This window comes from Halyomorpha halys, unplaced genomic scaffold (assembly GCF_000696795.3).
Source record: "Halyomorpha halys isolate HHAL.00 unplaced genomic scaffold, Hhal_1.1 Scaffold1041.1, whole genome shotgun sequence".
Lineage (NCBI taxonomy): Eukaryota > Metazoa > Arthropoda > Insecta > Hemiptera > Pentatomidae > Halyomorpha > Halyomorpha halys.
In genome coordinates this window covers 551,406-565,872 of record NW_027106832.1, presented here as the reverse complement: position 1 = coordinate 565,872, position 14,467 = coordinate 551,406, and the positions used below count along the sequence as shown (strand labels likewise).

The following is a 14,467-nucleotide window of genomic DNA, read 5'->3' as shown; positions in this document are numbered from 1 at the left end:
CATATTTGATTTGTCAAGTTTAATGTATTATTTCTTCTTACAGGTTAAATGTGAGTGCATAAATCTTTTGTTATTACAATGGCAAATCTGAGTACTATGGATGATAAAAAATTGAAGTCTCTAGATGGAAATGAAGCAACGTGCATCAGTTACTTTAATGATAATGAGGAAATCAATTTTAAAAATAATTCAACTGGATTTGATTCTCCATTTTTTGGCAACATTTCTGCTATAAATCGTAGTGCAAACGTATCCAGGGTGGCAATGTTTGATCAGGAAAGTGATGAGCCTGAAAACATTTCTGTTATAGGCTATGGTGCAAACATATCTAGACATGTAACATCTGATCATGAAACTGATGATCCTGAAAACATTTCTGCTATAGGCTCTGGTACAAACATAGCTATGGAAGTAATGTCTGATCATGAAAGTGATGAGCCTAAAAACACTTCGACTATAGGTTACGGTGTAAACATATCCAGGGAAGTAATGTCTGGCGAGGAAAGTAATGAGCCCGAAAATCCTTCTACTATAGCTCATGGTGTAAATATATCCAGGGAGGTAATGTCTGGTGAGGAAAGTAATGAGCCCGAAAATTCTTCTACTATGGCTGATGGTGTAAACATATCCAGGGAGGTAATGTCTGGCGAGGAAAGTAATGAGCCTGAAAATCCTTCTACTATGGCTCAAGGTGTAAACATATCCAGAGAGGTAATGTCTGATGAGGAAAGTAATGAGGCTGATACCACCATTGTTCACCATGAAACTTCATCTGCATTCAAGAATTTAACCGACCCAAACGAATTTGGTATGCAATTTCGAAACCATTTATTTTTAACTATATTAAATGTACTCTTATTTTATTTTGACTCCACAACATTTGAAAGAATTCAGTCTTTTATTTAAAATTAAAATGCATTTATTCAATCAACTTGCTTTATTTTTATTTTTCAATCTATCAGTTCAATTATTATTATTATTTGTAAACCTAAATTTATCATAATTAAATACAGGAGTCCAATACATGAAATCTAGCCCATAAAACATACATCTGCAAATAATTTTAAAACTTATATCCTACCACATTTAACACAGAAGCACATTTTTGGCAGTTCTAAAACTCTTACTAATTAGCTAATTAATTTGATTAAGTAATGAATTAGGTCTTTCTGTTTTTCAACTACAACTCCCAAATGGTGCATCCTATAATAAAATTCTATGTCAAAGATAACCATTACTTAATGATTATCTAGAGTAACCATTACACGATCTAGAATTGTTGAAGACTGCTATGCAGCACTCAACAAACTCTCATATGCTAATAAAGTCAGCATTATATGGGTGGACCTCAAGGTTATAGAGTCACCCTTGTACAGATTCTGCAATGTGGAGGATGAGACAGCATACCTTATTATATGCTGGTGTGACCGATTTGGGGTTTTCAGGTTAGCGCTGTTTGGTGTGGATCCCAAGCGATGTGAGTTTATCAATCCCTCAAGCCTACTCAGATTCCTAGAATCTATATACCTTAAGCTTTAATAAGCTTACCACAATGGTGCTAATCACAACATTGTTGTAATGCCATGTATATATATATGTATGTATGCCCAAATGTACTCCAAATTATATTGTTCGCTTAGAATTAGATCTCACAAATTAAAAAAATAGCTGCAAATAATTATATTGATGACGACCTTTTTGAAGCTAAAACCACGTTATTTACTTATTAATAAACATATAATTATCGAAAATGTGAAGAATTATCTCTACTCTATTGACATTGATAAAGCTCTCAACTCTGAAAGTGCTCTTCCATGCTATGGTCAGCAAGGTATAATTATGCTATACTATCAGTACTACCAAATGGAATTAATAAGTTACTTATTAACAATTAATGGTACTTATTTGATGCAGAATTTAATGCTGTTTGATTTCGTATACTATAACGTTTTTACTAGGATGTACCATTTGGGAGTTACAGGTGAATACCCCCCCAAAAAGACCTAATTTATTGCTTTATTAAATTAATTAGCTAACAGTGGGATGAGGAGCTTTTTGTAAATGAAAATATACAAACCTCTTCTCCAGAGTAAAAAAAAAACCAATTGCTGGTTCAATTTTAATAGTAGACGGAGGACCTGAAAATGAAACTCACAAAGAACCAAAATGATACAGAAAAGAAAACATGCTTTCCAATTGATACACAAATTTATTAATATTAAATATAAACAAATAAAATAAATTAAATTATACCTCCTATTATTATAAAAATAATTAATATATATATACAAACCAAAAGGATCGTTTCTCTAATTAAAGAAATAATAATAAACATAGGAGAAAGAAAATTTAAATGCTTAAATATCATTATATATTAAAAAAAATCTTAACTTTAATCTTATAGAATAAAAAGAGCCAAAAAAAGAAAGAAATTAACTCTCCAGTATTATGTAATGAGTAGAAACCAAAACACTCAATGTTTGATATAATAGCAAAAAGAAAGTCACTCACAGTAGATGAAAGAATTGAAGCTCATCGATATGCACATATTGAATAAAAAATAGGGAAGTTTTCGAAACTCTTCCGAGAGGGCCGCTGTAGTCCAAATGGTGATGGGTGGGTGATGGCCATTCACAATACTCTATCCCAAAGACTTGGAGGCTAAACAGTGGGTGGTTGAATAAAGTCATCTGGTGGGTTAAAACACCAGAAACCAATACAAATACATTGCCTCTGAAAATTGGCAGTAGACTCCAAATCAATGGCAGAGGCCCGATAGGGAATCAAGTGGTTTTTTGGTGGGTGAATTTATACAAATAAACACTTATTTAATACCTCAAAAAACATGGAGTTGACTGCCTAGGAGTCCTCCCTCTGTACTGTCCTTGGAACAATGTCTTTATAAACTCACCACACTCTTATACATAGAAAACCTACCTCATTGAAGTATTTTTTCCAACTAACAGTTAACTGCTGTTTTAATTACAAAAAAACAAACAAAAGATAAAACAAACATATGTTTGAAAAAAATCATTAAAAAAAAATTAAATAAAAAATAAATCTTTCTTTCGGCTTTAACAGCTAATTCGTAAGCGTTTTAGGACCGAGGAGTTAGTAGCACTGTACCTTACTGAGTCACTAAAGTAATTTATGATGATATACATGATGATTTATAAATATCTATGCAAATCCAAATTTGTATATAATTGCATGTTTTGAAACAGATAATTGAATATCTTTATGAATCAGGTTACTCAGATGCAATTAACCAAATTTTATTCTGCATGTTTAGATGATTTCAATGAAGTAAAGAAATAGAAATGAAAATTAATTTGTAAATTATTAAACAAAATTCCTGATTTCGATTCAATCACAGGTTTATTTTCTATGAATGAAACAATAACTAGTTAAAGAAATAACACCTTCAAGGATTGACTTCTTGGATTACAAGTTTTTTTTTCATTTCTTGGTTTGTCATATCCCATTTAAACAACGCACCCAGTTCCATTCCAGTTCATTGCTTACTTTCTTTGCAAGTTATTAATTTTTAAAATGCCTAAAGTAAGATATCATTTTTTCCAAATCAATAAAATCTTTCATTGAGATATTGGATCTGAAATAGATGGAGATAAGACCCAGAGGATAGAAAAAGTACATGAAATAGTGAATACTTATGATGTTAAGCAACATTCAGCTCTATGTCAAATAAACTCAAACCATTTTGTTGTTAGATGAAAGATTCAAGCTATTGAATCAATTTAAATTCAGTGTGACTCGCATACTATCCAAAATAAGAGGTCTGAAAAAAATTTTAAACTTTTTTTATTAAAATTAGGAACACTGTTGTAGGCAATATGAATAAAATTTTAAATAAGAACGATTTAGTTGTTCTCAGCAATATTGACCTGATAATTTCAAGTACATATAAATCTGTTCCCATTATGTTTGTTGGTAAAGAAAGTTCATTTTATAATTACAGAAATATTATAAACAATAGAAGACTAGGTTCCGTACAACAATTTAGAAATGCATCTCGTAATTAATTAGGATTAAAGACATGTCATGACTAATTAATATACTTGTTTATGTTGTTAATTAGTATTTTAAAAAAAGTTGCTGATTTTCTTTTATTACTAATTGTAAGTTTCTATTATTTTCATATTTTAATATATTTAAAACTATGTTTTTACCATTCGTATACATATTTTTAATACTACTTAGTATAATACATATTATTAGCTCAATGTGTAAGGTCCTGCACTACTAACTCCTGTGACCCTGGTTCGAATCAGGCTCTGACAGATTATTATTTAATACGTTACTCTAGCCGTGAGTCAACCCTGGGAGTTTGGGAACTCTCTGGAGTTCACCCAGCCTTATAAATTGGGTACCCTTATTTGGAAAAAAGTCAGATGATTGAGTGTGTGATCCTGAAGAAAATCACCTCCTTGTATAACCATTATTCTAAAAAGAGTACTTCCTTACGAAGTATTGAGCCACTGACCCTTCATGGATTATAGTGGTTCATATTACTATTATTATTATAATATTATAATGCTTCCTAGTTCTTATTATTATTTGTTTTAATTATATCATTTGTAGTTTTTACAATACTGTAAATTTGTTTATCCTTTTACAAAAAAATAGTTATTTTTTATTTGTTACTTATAGTAATAGTAAATTTTTACTATTTTAATATCCCTATTTTTAAAAAATATTTTATATTATACAATATTTAAAACTATTTTAATTTAATTTTTTATCCCTTCTCTAATTTCTTTCTTAAATCTAAACCTTTTGTTGCTAAATTATTTTTATATTTGAAAATTTAATTTGCCTTATTGAATAATTTGAAGATTTTTTTTACTGCATATTTTACAAATTTTTATAGTATATTCTGAGAGCTTTTACTATTTTAAAAACTGGGTCTGATAATAACTTTGCATAAGTTAGTCTGGTTTATTATTGCTTGCTTGATCATGATATAAAATATTGTTTTATTTTTTCAGATAGCGATTCTGATTGCTCTGTAGGAGTTAATTATACTTTTAAAGAAATGGACGTTAATGAGGTCAGCGAAACAATTTTAGAAATGTCTCAGGCTGTCCAAAAATATATGAATGTAATGTATTAACTTTACATATTCTTATTTTTTTAAAATTTTTCTTATAATGTTTTTAAATATTAATTGTGTTTATTTACAGAAAATAAAACAATTAAATATTTCAGTTGAGTGGGAATTACCAAATACATTGATACCTGAAAAAGGACTTCGTAAATCTGAAGGTGGTTTAAAAGGTCCACTTGATCCTGAAGAAGTTTCATTCATAAAGAAAAGATTAAGGCAGTTTTGTGAGGTATCTTATGAATAACAAATATATTTATCTTATTTTATTATAGGAAATCTTTTTCAAATTTATGAATTTTTCTTTCTACAGTTTTTAGACTTATTACTAGAGACTGGATTTTCGTGCAGTGAAAAATTGAAAATGTGCAAAATCATAAAAACTCAAAATTTGTGTAAAATATCCAAACCCTGCAATAAACTACTTTATTGTTTTATTTATAATATTAACATTGGAAAGCTTACTTAACCTTATTTAAATAAAATTAAACTTGCTAGATACTCTACATTAATGTAAATTCTTAGGACTATCTCAATTTATAGTTAAAATTATTCTTCAAAGCAAAATTCCTTTTTTTTTTTTTTCAATTTCCCCTAAAATTTCACTTAGTATGTTCTTCCACTCAGCTTTTCAATTGTGCATTAACATACCAATATACCACTAACCAAAAAATTAACAAGTAATTAGTTAATAAAGACAAGTGGTATGTTCATATTGATCAGACTAATTGATTTTTTGTTTAATTATTATTTCATAGTATAAATAGGTAATATGATATAATATAAAAAAAAAAAAAAAAAACACATTAAAATTCCCAATAGTCGCTACAAAGTTAGACGGAAGGATGATGTAGCCTCTAGTCGGACTGGGGATCCAAGTTAAAAACAATAACACTGAACGTTCTCTGTAAGAAGCTTATTCTGAAAAAAATTTTCATAGTAGCCCAAAACCACTTGCTAATAATATCCCAAGAACATTCGTAACTAGTATTTACTTCTTATTTATTAATTTCTTTAGATTGAGTTTGATTTTTCATGCATTAATCAATGCATTGCTTTGCCTCATGTTTGTAAATTTTGAACTATTAATTAAGTAAGGAAAAAAATAATAACATGAAATTAAGATGAATAAATTTTGGCATATACCTACCTATATTGTATAATATGAGAAATTTAGTTCAAGCATTAGATATCATGCAACAAAAATAAAATTTTTGCCTAAAAAAAGTAAAACATGCAATTTTGTAAAGAAAAATTCAAGATGTACAAAAACTCTAAAATATGCAAAATAAAATTAGTGTTACTTGAATGTTTTTTCCATGATTTGAATTTTTATTGAAATTTGAAGCAAGGGAACAAAAGATGGAAATCCACATAAATCTGATTTCTACTTATTGCTGTATAACTAACTATTATTATTTATTAATACTAATTTGAACTATTTTTCTTATTTATAGGAAGATGGTCAGGGTTGCGGTCAAAGGAGAAACAAAAATAGTTTACAACTGTTTATTTTCCGATGTTTCGCCCCACTTTGCAGAGCCTCATCAGGGCTAAAAAGATACTGTGATAAGATACAATGATAAGAATGAAAATACAAAGATAAGATACAATGATAAGAATAAAAATAAGTAACAATGGCAAGAGTAAAATTTTTTTAATAAAATACATAAAATATACAGTTAAAAAAGTACAGGAGATGTACATAAAACAAAAACAATACGGGGAAGGAAAAAAAAAAATAGAGATAAAATAAATGTCATGAAATAATAATTATAAATAAATAAGTAATAATAAAGATATAAAATGATAATAAATAAGCAAAGAACAAGTCAGTACAATCTACCTGTTCAAAGCAAACGGGTGAACAGGAGGCAACAATAAAGCAGAAGTGTGGAGGAGTGGGGAGCTGGCTCCCCCCACCAGCCATTTAAGGCTATATTTCAATTTTTAATACGTCGCGTATACAGGAAGTAGTGATAAAGATATGACAAAAAATAAAAAATGATAAGAGAAAGATACAGAAATATGATAATAATAATAATTTTTAATTTAGGAATAACTAAGTAAAATTAGAATTACTCTTGGCATTGTTACTTATTTTTATTCTTATCATTGTATCTTATCTTTGTATTTTTATTCTTATCATTGTATCATTTTGTACCTTTTTAGCCCTGATGAGGCCCTGCAAAGTGGGGCGAAACGTCGGAAAACAAATAGTTGTAAACTATTTTTGTTTCTCCTTTGACCGCAACCCTGACCATCTTCCTATATATCAATTTTTAACGTCAACTATATATACATATATTTTTCTAATGCTACTTTAATATAATATTCTTGTGATAATTATACAGGTCTACCAGAAGAAATTTTTGAAAATTCTAAAACATTTTTTTATTATATTATTATACTAAAATTTGTAAATATTTCTTTTTTATAATTTTTTTTAATGCTTTTTAGGAGTATGGTATTAACTATAGTGCTATTAGAGCTTGTTTAGCAGAAAGTGTATCCAAGTTTCATTTTCCTAATGAACTGAGATTGAAGTTTGTTCAATATGTATGTAAAGATTATGTAAATGATCGAAATGCATGGACAGTCTTTAGGGCTATAACCAAATTGGGGCTTAGGAAAGGAAAGTATGGCATTTTCTATCATGATAAATGTAAAATAGAATAAATATTTTACAGGAAAAGTTTATGGTACATGTCATAAACAAATAAAAAATGTGAAAATTTTAGTAGATAAACTGAATAATGGACAGTTTGCCAGAAATGTCTAAAATATAAAAATAAAAATAAGTGAAAAGTATTGAAGGTTTTTTCTTTGACAATGAATAAATAATAAACAATTAACTTTATTTAGATTTTACTTGTAAATAATTATAAATAACATACTAATTCAACAAAATTATGTATTAATTTTTGTATGTTGTGGTTTCATTATTCGGCATTGAACCTTCGGGTTCGCTGAGCATTTATTATTATTAATATAGTATTAAGATATTAGCTATTATTAAGATATTAGCTGCTTATAAAATAAATAAATATAACATTTGTATTTGTTAATTAGCTAAGTCATTTTTTATTTTTTATTTCCCAAGGTTTAGTGAAGAAGAAATAAATTTTTTAGATGATATGTACCATAACTATAAAGGATCATGTTTGCATTCAGTTTGTGGTTTAATTCTGAATCGTCATAGGCACCACATTTATAGAAAAATTGAGAGGTTAAAGGCAAAAGGTTTTCTAGGTAAGGTCTTTTATTTCAGTCTATGTGTTCCATTCTTACACACTTCTTTCCTCTGCTTGTTTAAATACTTGCAAATGTTTCATAATCAATATTTATCCTTGATTATTAATGAATTATAATAATAATACAACTTGTTTATACAATATTTATGGTTCTTAAAATGATCAAGTCTGTGTTTAAGTATAAGTGTCTATAAATGTTTCACTAATTATTCAGTGTATTTACGTTACAACCAAATTTACAATACCAGGAAACCCATTTACAATGAATTCGTTTTAATTTTTCATTTGAGTTTTTTCCATCAAGAAGTAATATTTTTACCCATTAGAAGCTTCTATTGTTTTTTTGTTTTTTTTTATTTTTCGGCCAAGACTCCCAGTAGAGTCCTATACTGTCTAACCATGGTTGGGGGTCAAAGTTCTTCATTTTGTGGGACCGCCACTCAATGAAAAAAGTCAACGCCCCAGGCCGGATTCGAACCGGCACCGCCAATAGACATCAAATTGGTAAGACTGTGTCTTAACCACTGAGCTATGGGCGGCCCCTTCTATTGTTTTGTATACTCCCATAAAAAATAAATTTTTTTTGGAGTATACTGTATTTTTAACTGCTAGTGCACATTTTCTCTAAGGAAATAATTCATCCTTTAACCTAACTATAGTATAGCTACCTTACCGTTCTTGAATCAACTTCTTTTTTTTTTTTCAAAGATATTGTAAATAAATCGGAATGTGATTTCTTTGGTTTCAAAAAGTACCGAAATAACTTTTATTTATTTGAAACAATTTTATTTCATCATATTTATGAACAAATTCATAAAAAAAAATTGAATATTTAATAATACCTCTCTATAAACCTGCATTTATTATAAATAAAAGTTATTTATATAGAAAATAAATATTCTTCTAGTGAAGATTAGGTATGTTCTTTAACTTTTGATCAAATCAGGCAGGCTGTTTTCAAAATAAAATATGTTTACATATACATGGGTAAAAGCAGTGGATGTGAGTTGATAAAATTGATACTGGGCCAACTTTTACACCAATTTCCAACTTTCCTCCGAATATTGACAATCAAAGTTAGACCGTTTTTGAAATAAATGGTTGCTGAGGACAATACATTTAGGAATGGATAAGCGAAATTAGTGTATGGAATTTGAAGTAATTGATTAGGAAACATTTAGGAACCAACCCACATAATCTCTCAACATCGGATTAACAGTAGTAGGTATTTTTCCTGTCACATAGATTTGAATACAGGCAGACAAACCTGTCAATTGCACCTTAAAATGTACTTTCAAGCATTTTATGTGGAGAAGATGCTCCAGGATGAGGTTAGAAAAAATGCATAAATAATGAAACTAATTTATTTGTGCTAACATTTCGACCTGCATTTCAGGCCTTTATCAGGGCTAAAAAAAATGAGATAACAATCTCAGTCTTAATTCAGAGACATAAAGAAAATAATAATTAGTAAGTTTGGAAAAATATATAATAATAAATTAGGTAAATAATAGTAAATTTATATTAATAGAAGAAAAAATATGATATTGTAAAGGTAAGAAGTATGTAAAGTAAATGATATAAAAAAATATTTAAAAAGCCAGTGTTCAAGTAAATATTAGACATAAACATAATAAAAAATGTAATTAATGTCTAATAATAATGAAAAGCAATTTAAAAACAGCATCATGAAATGAAAGAAAATGATATTCGAGGGTAAGTCCATTATTATCTGCAATATAGTTATAAAATTTTATTGTAATCAAATAGGAAACTTACTCTTCGGCTTCTATTGATGGGTCCATGTTTCGTCATCAGTCACTCTTTCCTCATAATGTTCTAGAACTGGACCTTGTGAAGAGAAAAGAGAAAGAGAACTTATACTCAATGAAGACTACGTTAAAAGTGCAAAGTAACAAATTCATATGTCAGATGACAGGCCCGAGAGTACAAAAGATGACGTTAAACTAAATTGAAATAGTTCCTATGAAAGACCATTTATATAATTGAATTGTTACTATAGTTGGATAATTGATAGTTTAATTGTTACTATAGTTAGATAATTGATAGTTTAGTTGTTACTATTGTTAGATAATTGATAGTTTAATTGTTACTATTGTTAGAGAATTGAATTGTTATTTATTTTAAAACTTTAAGCTTTTAAATTTCACACATTCTCCCCATGTTGCATATAGTTCAATTTCTGGCATAGTGGTCTGCAAACTTTTACAGGCTGGGAACTGTTGGTCCGCTATTAATTAACGGTAATGACCTATCAGTCAACAAATGGATTCTACATAGAGCTATGGATTTTGCAAGATCTACAATTTTGGTCTCATCAATGCTATAAAACACATCTATTTAACTATTCAACTTAACTTATCAAAATAATCTCCTATTTAACAAAGTTTATTTGCTCCAAAAATTCTTGCTTTTCTTGCCTAAGTGGATGGGACCATGGAAATAAAGAACTATAATAAAATAATTTCACTATTAAAAGTTATTGTTTTAGACTTCTTAAGGGAATTCTCCAGAAAACTTTAAATCTCCCTATTTACAAAATATGTCCAAATAAAGTAAAATAAAACTTTATATGCATAATTATGTACTTTGTAATAGGAGTAATATTGGAACTAATGATTATGTTTGTAGTTCAAATTTCATATATTTATAACGGATTGTTTTCAGGTTCAAGACCATCTTCAAATAATGTAAAATCCAAACCTTTAAAACTACGTAATTCAATCTTGAAAAGTGTGTTGAATAGAAAACATTATGATTTGGAAAATTTAAAATCCCGTTTAAATACTCGGTCATGGATATCAATAGGAAGAGAATACAATGTATCACCAGCACTAGCAAAGGCCATTTATATTTGTGAACTTTGTCCTCAGATACATGCTGTACATCCTGTGAAATTCCATAGGTTTTTTTCAAAATTGTTCTATAGGTAACTGTGATTTATTTATTCCTTGCTTTTTTAATGTATATTAATTGTATTTTTTCGGATATGAAAATGAATGCTCGTATGTTTTAGAATTAAATACTGTGATTGGATTTATTGGGATGAAGTAAAATGGACGGAGCTCTCTACTATGCTTTATGATGTAGGACCAGTTTTTGTTTATGTTATGTTGAGGAAAATAATTATGCATTGTGTGCCCAAAGAGAAGTGGAACAATTTTAGAGGTTATTTATTTTAATGAAATTCAGCTAATCATATTGACGTTTATGTTTACAGGGATTGAGAAAATTATACAGCACTTAATATATCGCAAATCCAGAATGAAAGGGGCAACTCCTTCACAGGAGGTTTTTTCTCAAACACTTGCTACTGCTAGATCACCTATTGTACTATCCATCTGCTCTAATATTTGAGGAGTATTTATTCTTCAGGATGATATGTGGTCTAACTATTGAAATCTCTGACATTAAAAATTTTGAGTTGTACCTCTTTCATTCTGGACGTGCGATATGAATATGTATTTACAAGTTGTGATCTTGTGCCATAGTTACGGCCTGATATAGCTTTATGCTGGATCTACACATTTGCCACTTCTTGCAAATCCAAGACTTGTACAAATATTTGGTAAACAAAGGAAGCAGCAAATGTCGGTATCAACATGCTTATATGTTCTTTTGACTTTTATCGGCTATAACATTCGATTTTCATTATAAAAAGGAACACTATAAAAATAGGTTAAATGAAAGGAAACGTAAATATCAGCAAAGTAGGTTGTAGATAATCACTATTCATAGAAATATTACTTACTACATAACCTAGAAATTCAACTTTCCTTCTAGACTTTTTATCAGAAACCTGTTAATTTACCTAGATATATAATGTCTTTATAAATATATTTTTGTGATATTTTCAATCAAAAATTAACTACTTAAGTTAATTAATAAGATTTTAAACATTACATCTAAAAGATAGAATTTTAAAATATACCATTTTAAACTAGAGTTCATTATTAGATCCGAAGGCTAGGGAAATTAATTAATTAAAACACTAATTAATTCAGCTATGAACTTTTAGCTTAATATTGTGTCATTTATTAGCCTTACAATCAAATTTGGTGTATTCTATTGTTGGATAGATTTTTATCTCTATTTTTCCAATTTGTTTTTTTTTCCAAATTTTAAATTTTTCCATAATTGTGTTCTAACATAACATTTAATAATAATAATAACATTTTTTTAACATTTCAATATGTGAAATACTATAGAATTTACTTATTGGGACAATTTTAATAGATGTACCGGCATTATTATAATTGATGCCTATAGATTCATTATTATAAATTTTAGTATTCAAAATATGTGTTATAATATTATCTTTACATTGAATTGATGCCAACAGATTCATTATTATTCAAAACATGTGTTATATTATCTTTACATTGAATTGATGCCTATAGATTCATATTATAAATTTTAGTATTCAAAACATGTGTTATATTATCTTTACATTGAATTGATGTCTATAGATTTGATATTATCAATTGTAGTATTCATAACATGTGTTGTAATATGATCTTGAGACGCAAAACTTTTTGAACGCAAAAATTGGTGAAATAATTTTAACTTTTAGTTTAACAAATTTATCTTCACCTTAAATAATTTTCATATGAAAAAAAAACTGTTTGTTATATTAGAATTACATGGATAAAGACAGATTCAACCATATATGAACTAAGAAATACAAATGATATTTGTATTTGTCCAAATGTTACTCTTATTTAAATTATTGGGAAACATTTTTTCAACTTGAACAGAAAATTGGAGCGATAATCCATTCCAAGATATCCATATTTTCAATATCTCCAAAATGCTATTTTTTTTTTTAAGGCAATTCACAGCGAAGGTGATGTTTGCCTGGTTATCTATAGGTGACTAACCTATTCTAACCATGGAGTCAAAATTTTTACTTTATGTGACCGCCACTTAATGAAAGTCATCGCCCCCCAGGCCAAATTTGAACCGGCACCCATAGATCCCAGAACGATAGACCTAACCAACTGGTTCTGGGACTCAGGTTTATTTAAATGTTGGTTTTTATGACTAATTCAGGTTTTATCATAATATTAAAATATGAGATTTTTTATTTTTCTATACTTTTATTTTACTACTTTTTCATATTTCAATGGAGACAATTATTAGTCTCTTCATTAATTTATGGGATTGATAATTAATATATAAAATTATTGATGTTTTCTTCATTTACTAATTTTTATTTTGATGTTGATGTATAAATATGATCATTATGATTTCAAGATTTGATAATAATTTTATTTTAAGTAATTTACAAAATTTTTCTTCTAGAATGTGCTGAATATTTATTCAAAACTGTGCTGCCTTATTTTGAAAATGGAAGGAAAAAAATTACCTTAAATAGGATTTTGATTGTACAAGGTAAAAACAATGATTGAAGCATTGGTTTCTCTAAAAAGTTTTAATAGTTAAAATTGTAAATAATAATTGTATTTAACTTTATTTTAAGTAATAATTATATTTAACTTTATTGTAAATAATAATTATCTTAAAAATTTAATCAGCTTTGTAAATAAATGTTTGTTTTAGTTTTATTTTTGTTTTCATTATCCAAGTATATCTTCTCACTATTTAATAGTTGCTAATAACTAGAGATTGGATTTTCGTGCGGTTGCATCTTTTGTTTCAAGTAACACTAATTTTATATTGCAGGGATTTTTCCATAATTTTTAGTATCTTTCTGCACAAAATTGCACATTTTACTCTTTTTGGGCAAAATTTTGTTGCATAAAATTTAATGTTTCAACTAAATTTCTTATATCATACATATATAATTTTCCCGTATTTAATTTATCCTTTAAAATTAACAAATTAGAGGTAAAGCAATGCAATGCCTTGATTAACATATAAAGAGTTGAATAAAACCTGAAAAAAAAAGAGAGAACAAGTTATCATGAATAAGTCTCTGTTTAAAGGACGAGTTGACTGGGATAAATTTTGTAATGATTTGGAAAACAAACTGGACTTAAAAACTCCACTTAAAACTAAACATGACATTGACGAAGCAATAAAAAACTTCACAGACTCTATAAGA

At 28.0% G+C, this 14,467-nt stretch overlaps 1 protein-coding gene across 1 annotated transcript; it reads left to right on the top strand.

The window, feature by feature from the left end:
• Positions 1–40: 40 nt before the first annotated feature.
• LOC106688037 (uncharacterized) lies at positions 41–13,967 on the top strand (the record flags this gene model as incomplete). The annotated part of the gene is given in 8 exon segments (XM_067045140.1): positions 41–808; positions 5,010–5,122; positions 5,205–5,357; positions 7,586–7,764; positions 8,229–8,377; positions 11,068–11,329; positions 11,417–11,568; positions 13,705–13,967. Coding segments are annotated over 8 exon segments (1,845 nt in total). The 3' UTR covers positions 13,812–13,967.
• Between the last annotated feature and the right edge of the window lie 500 nt (positions 13,968–14,467).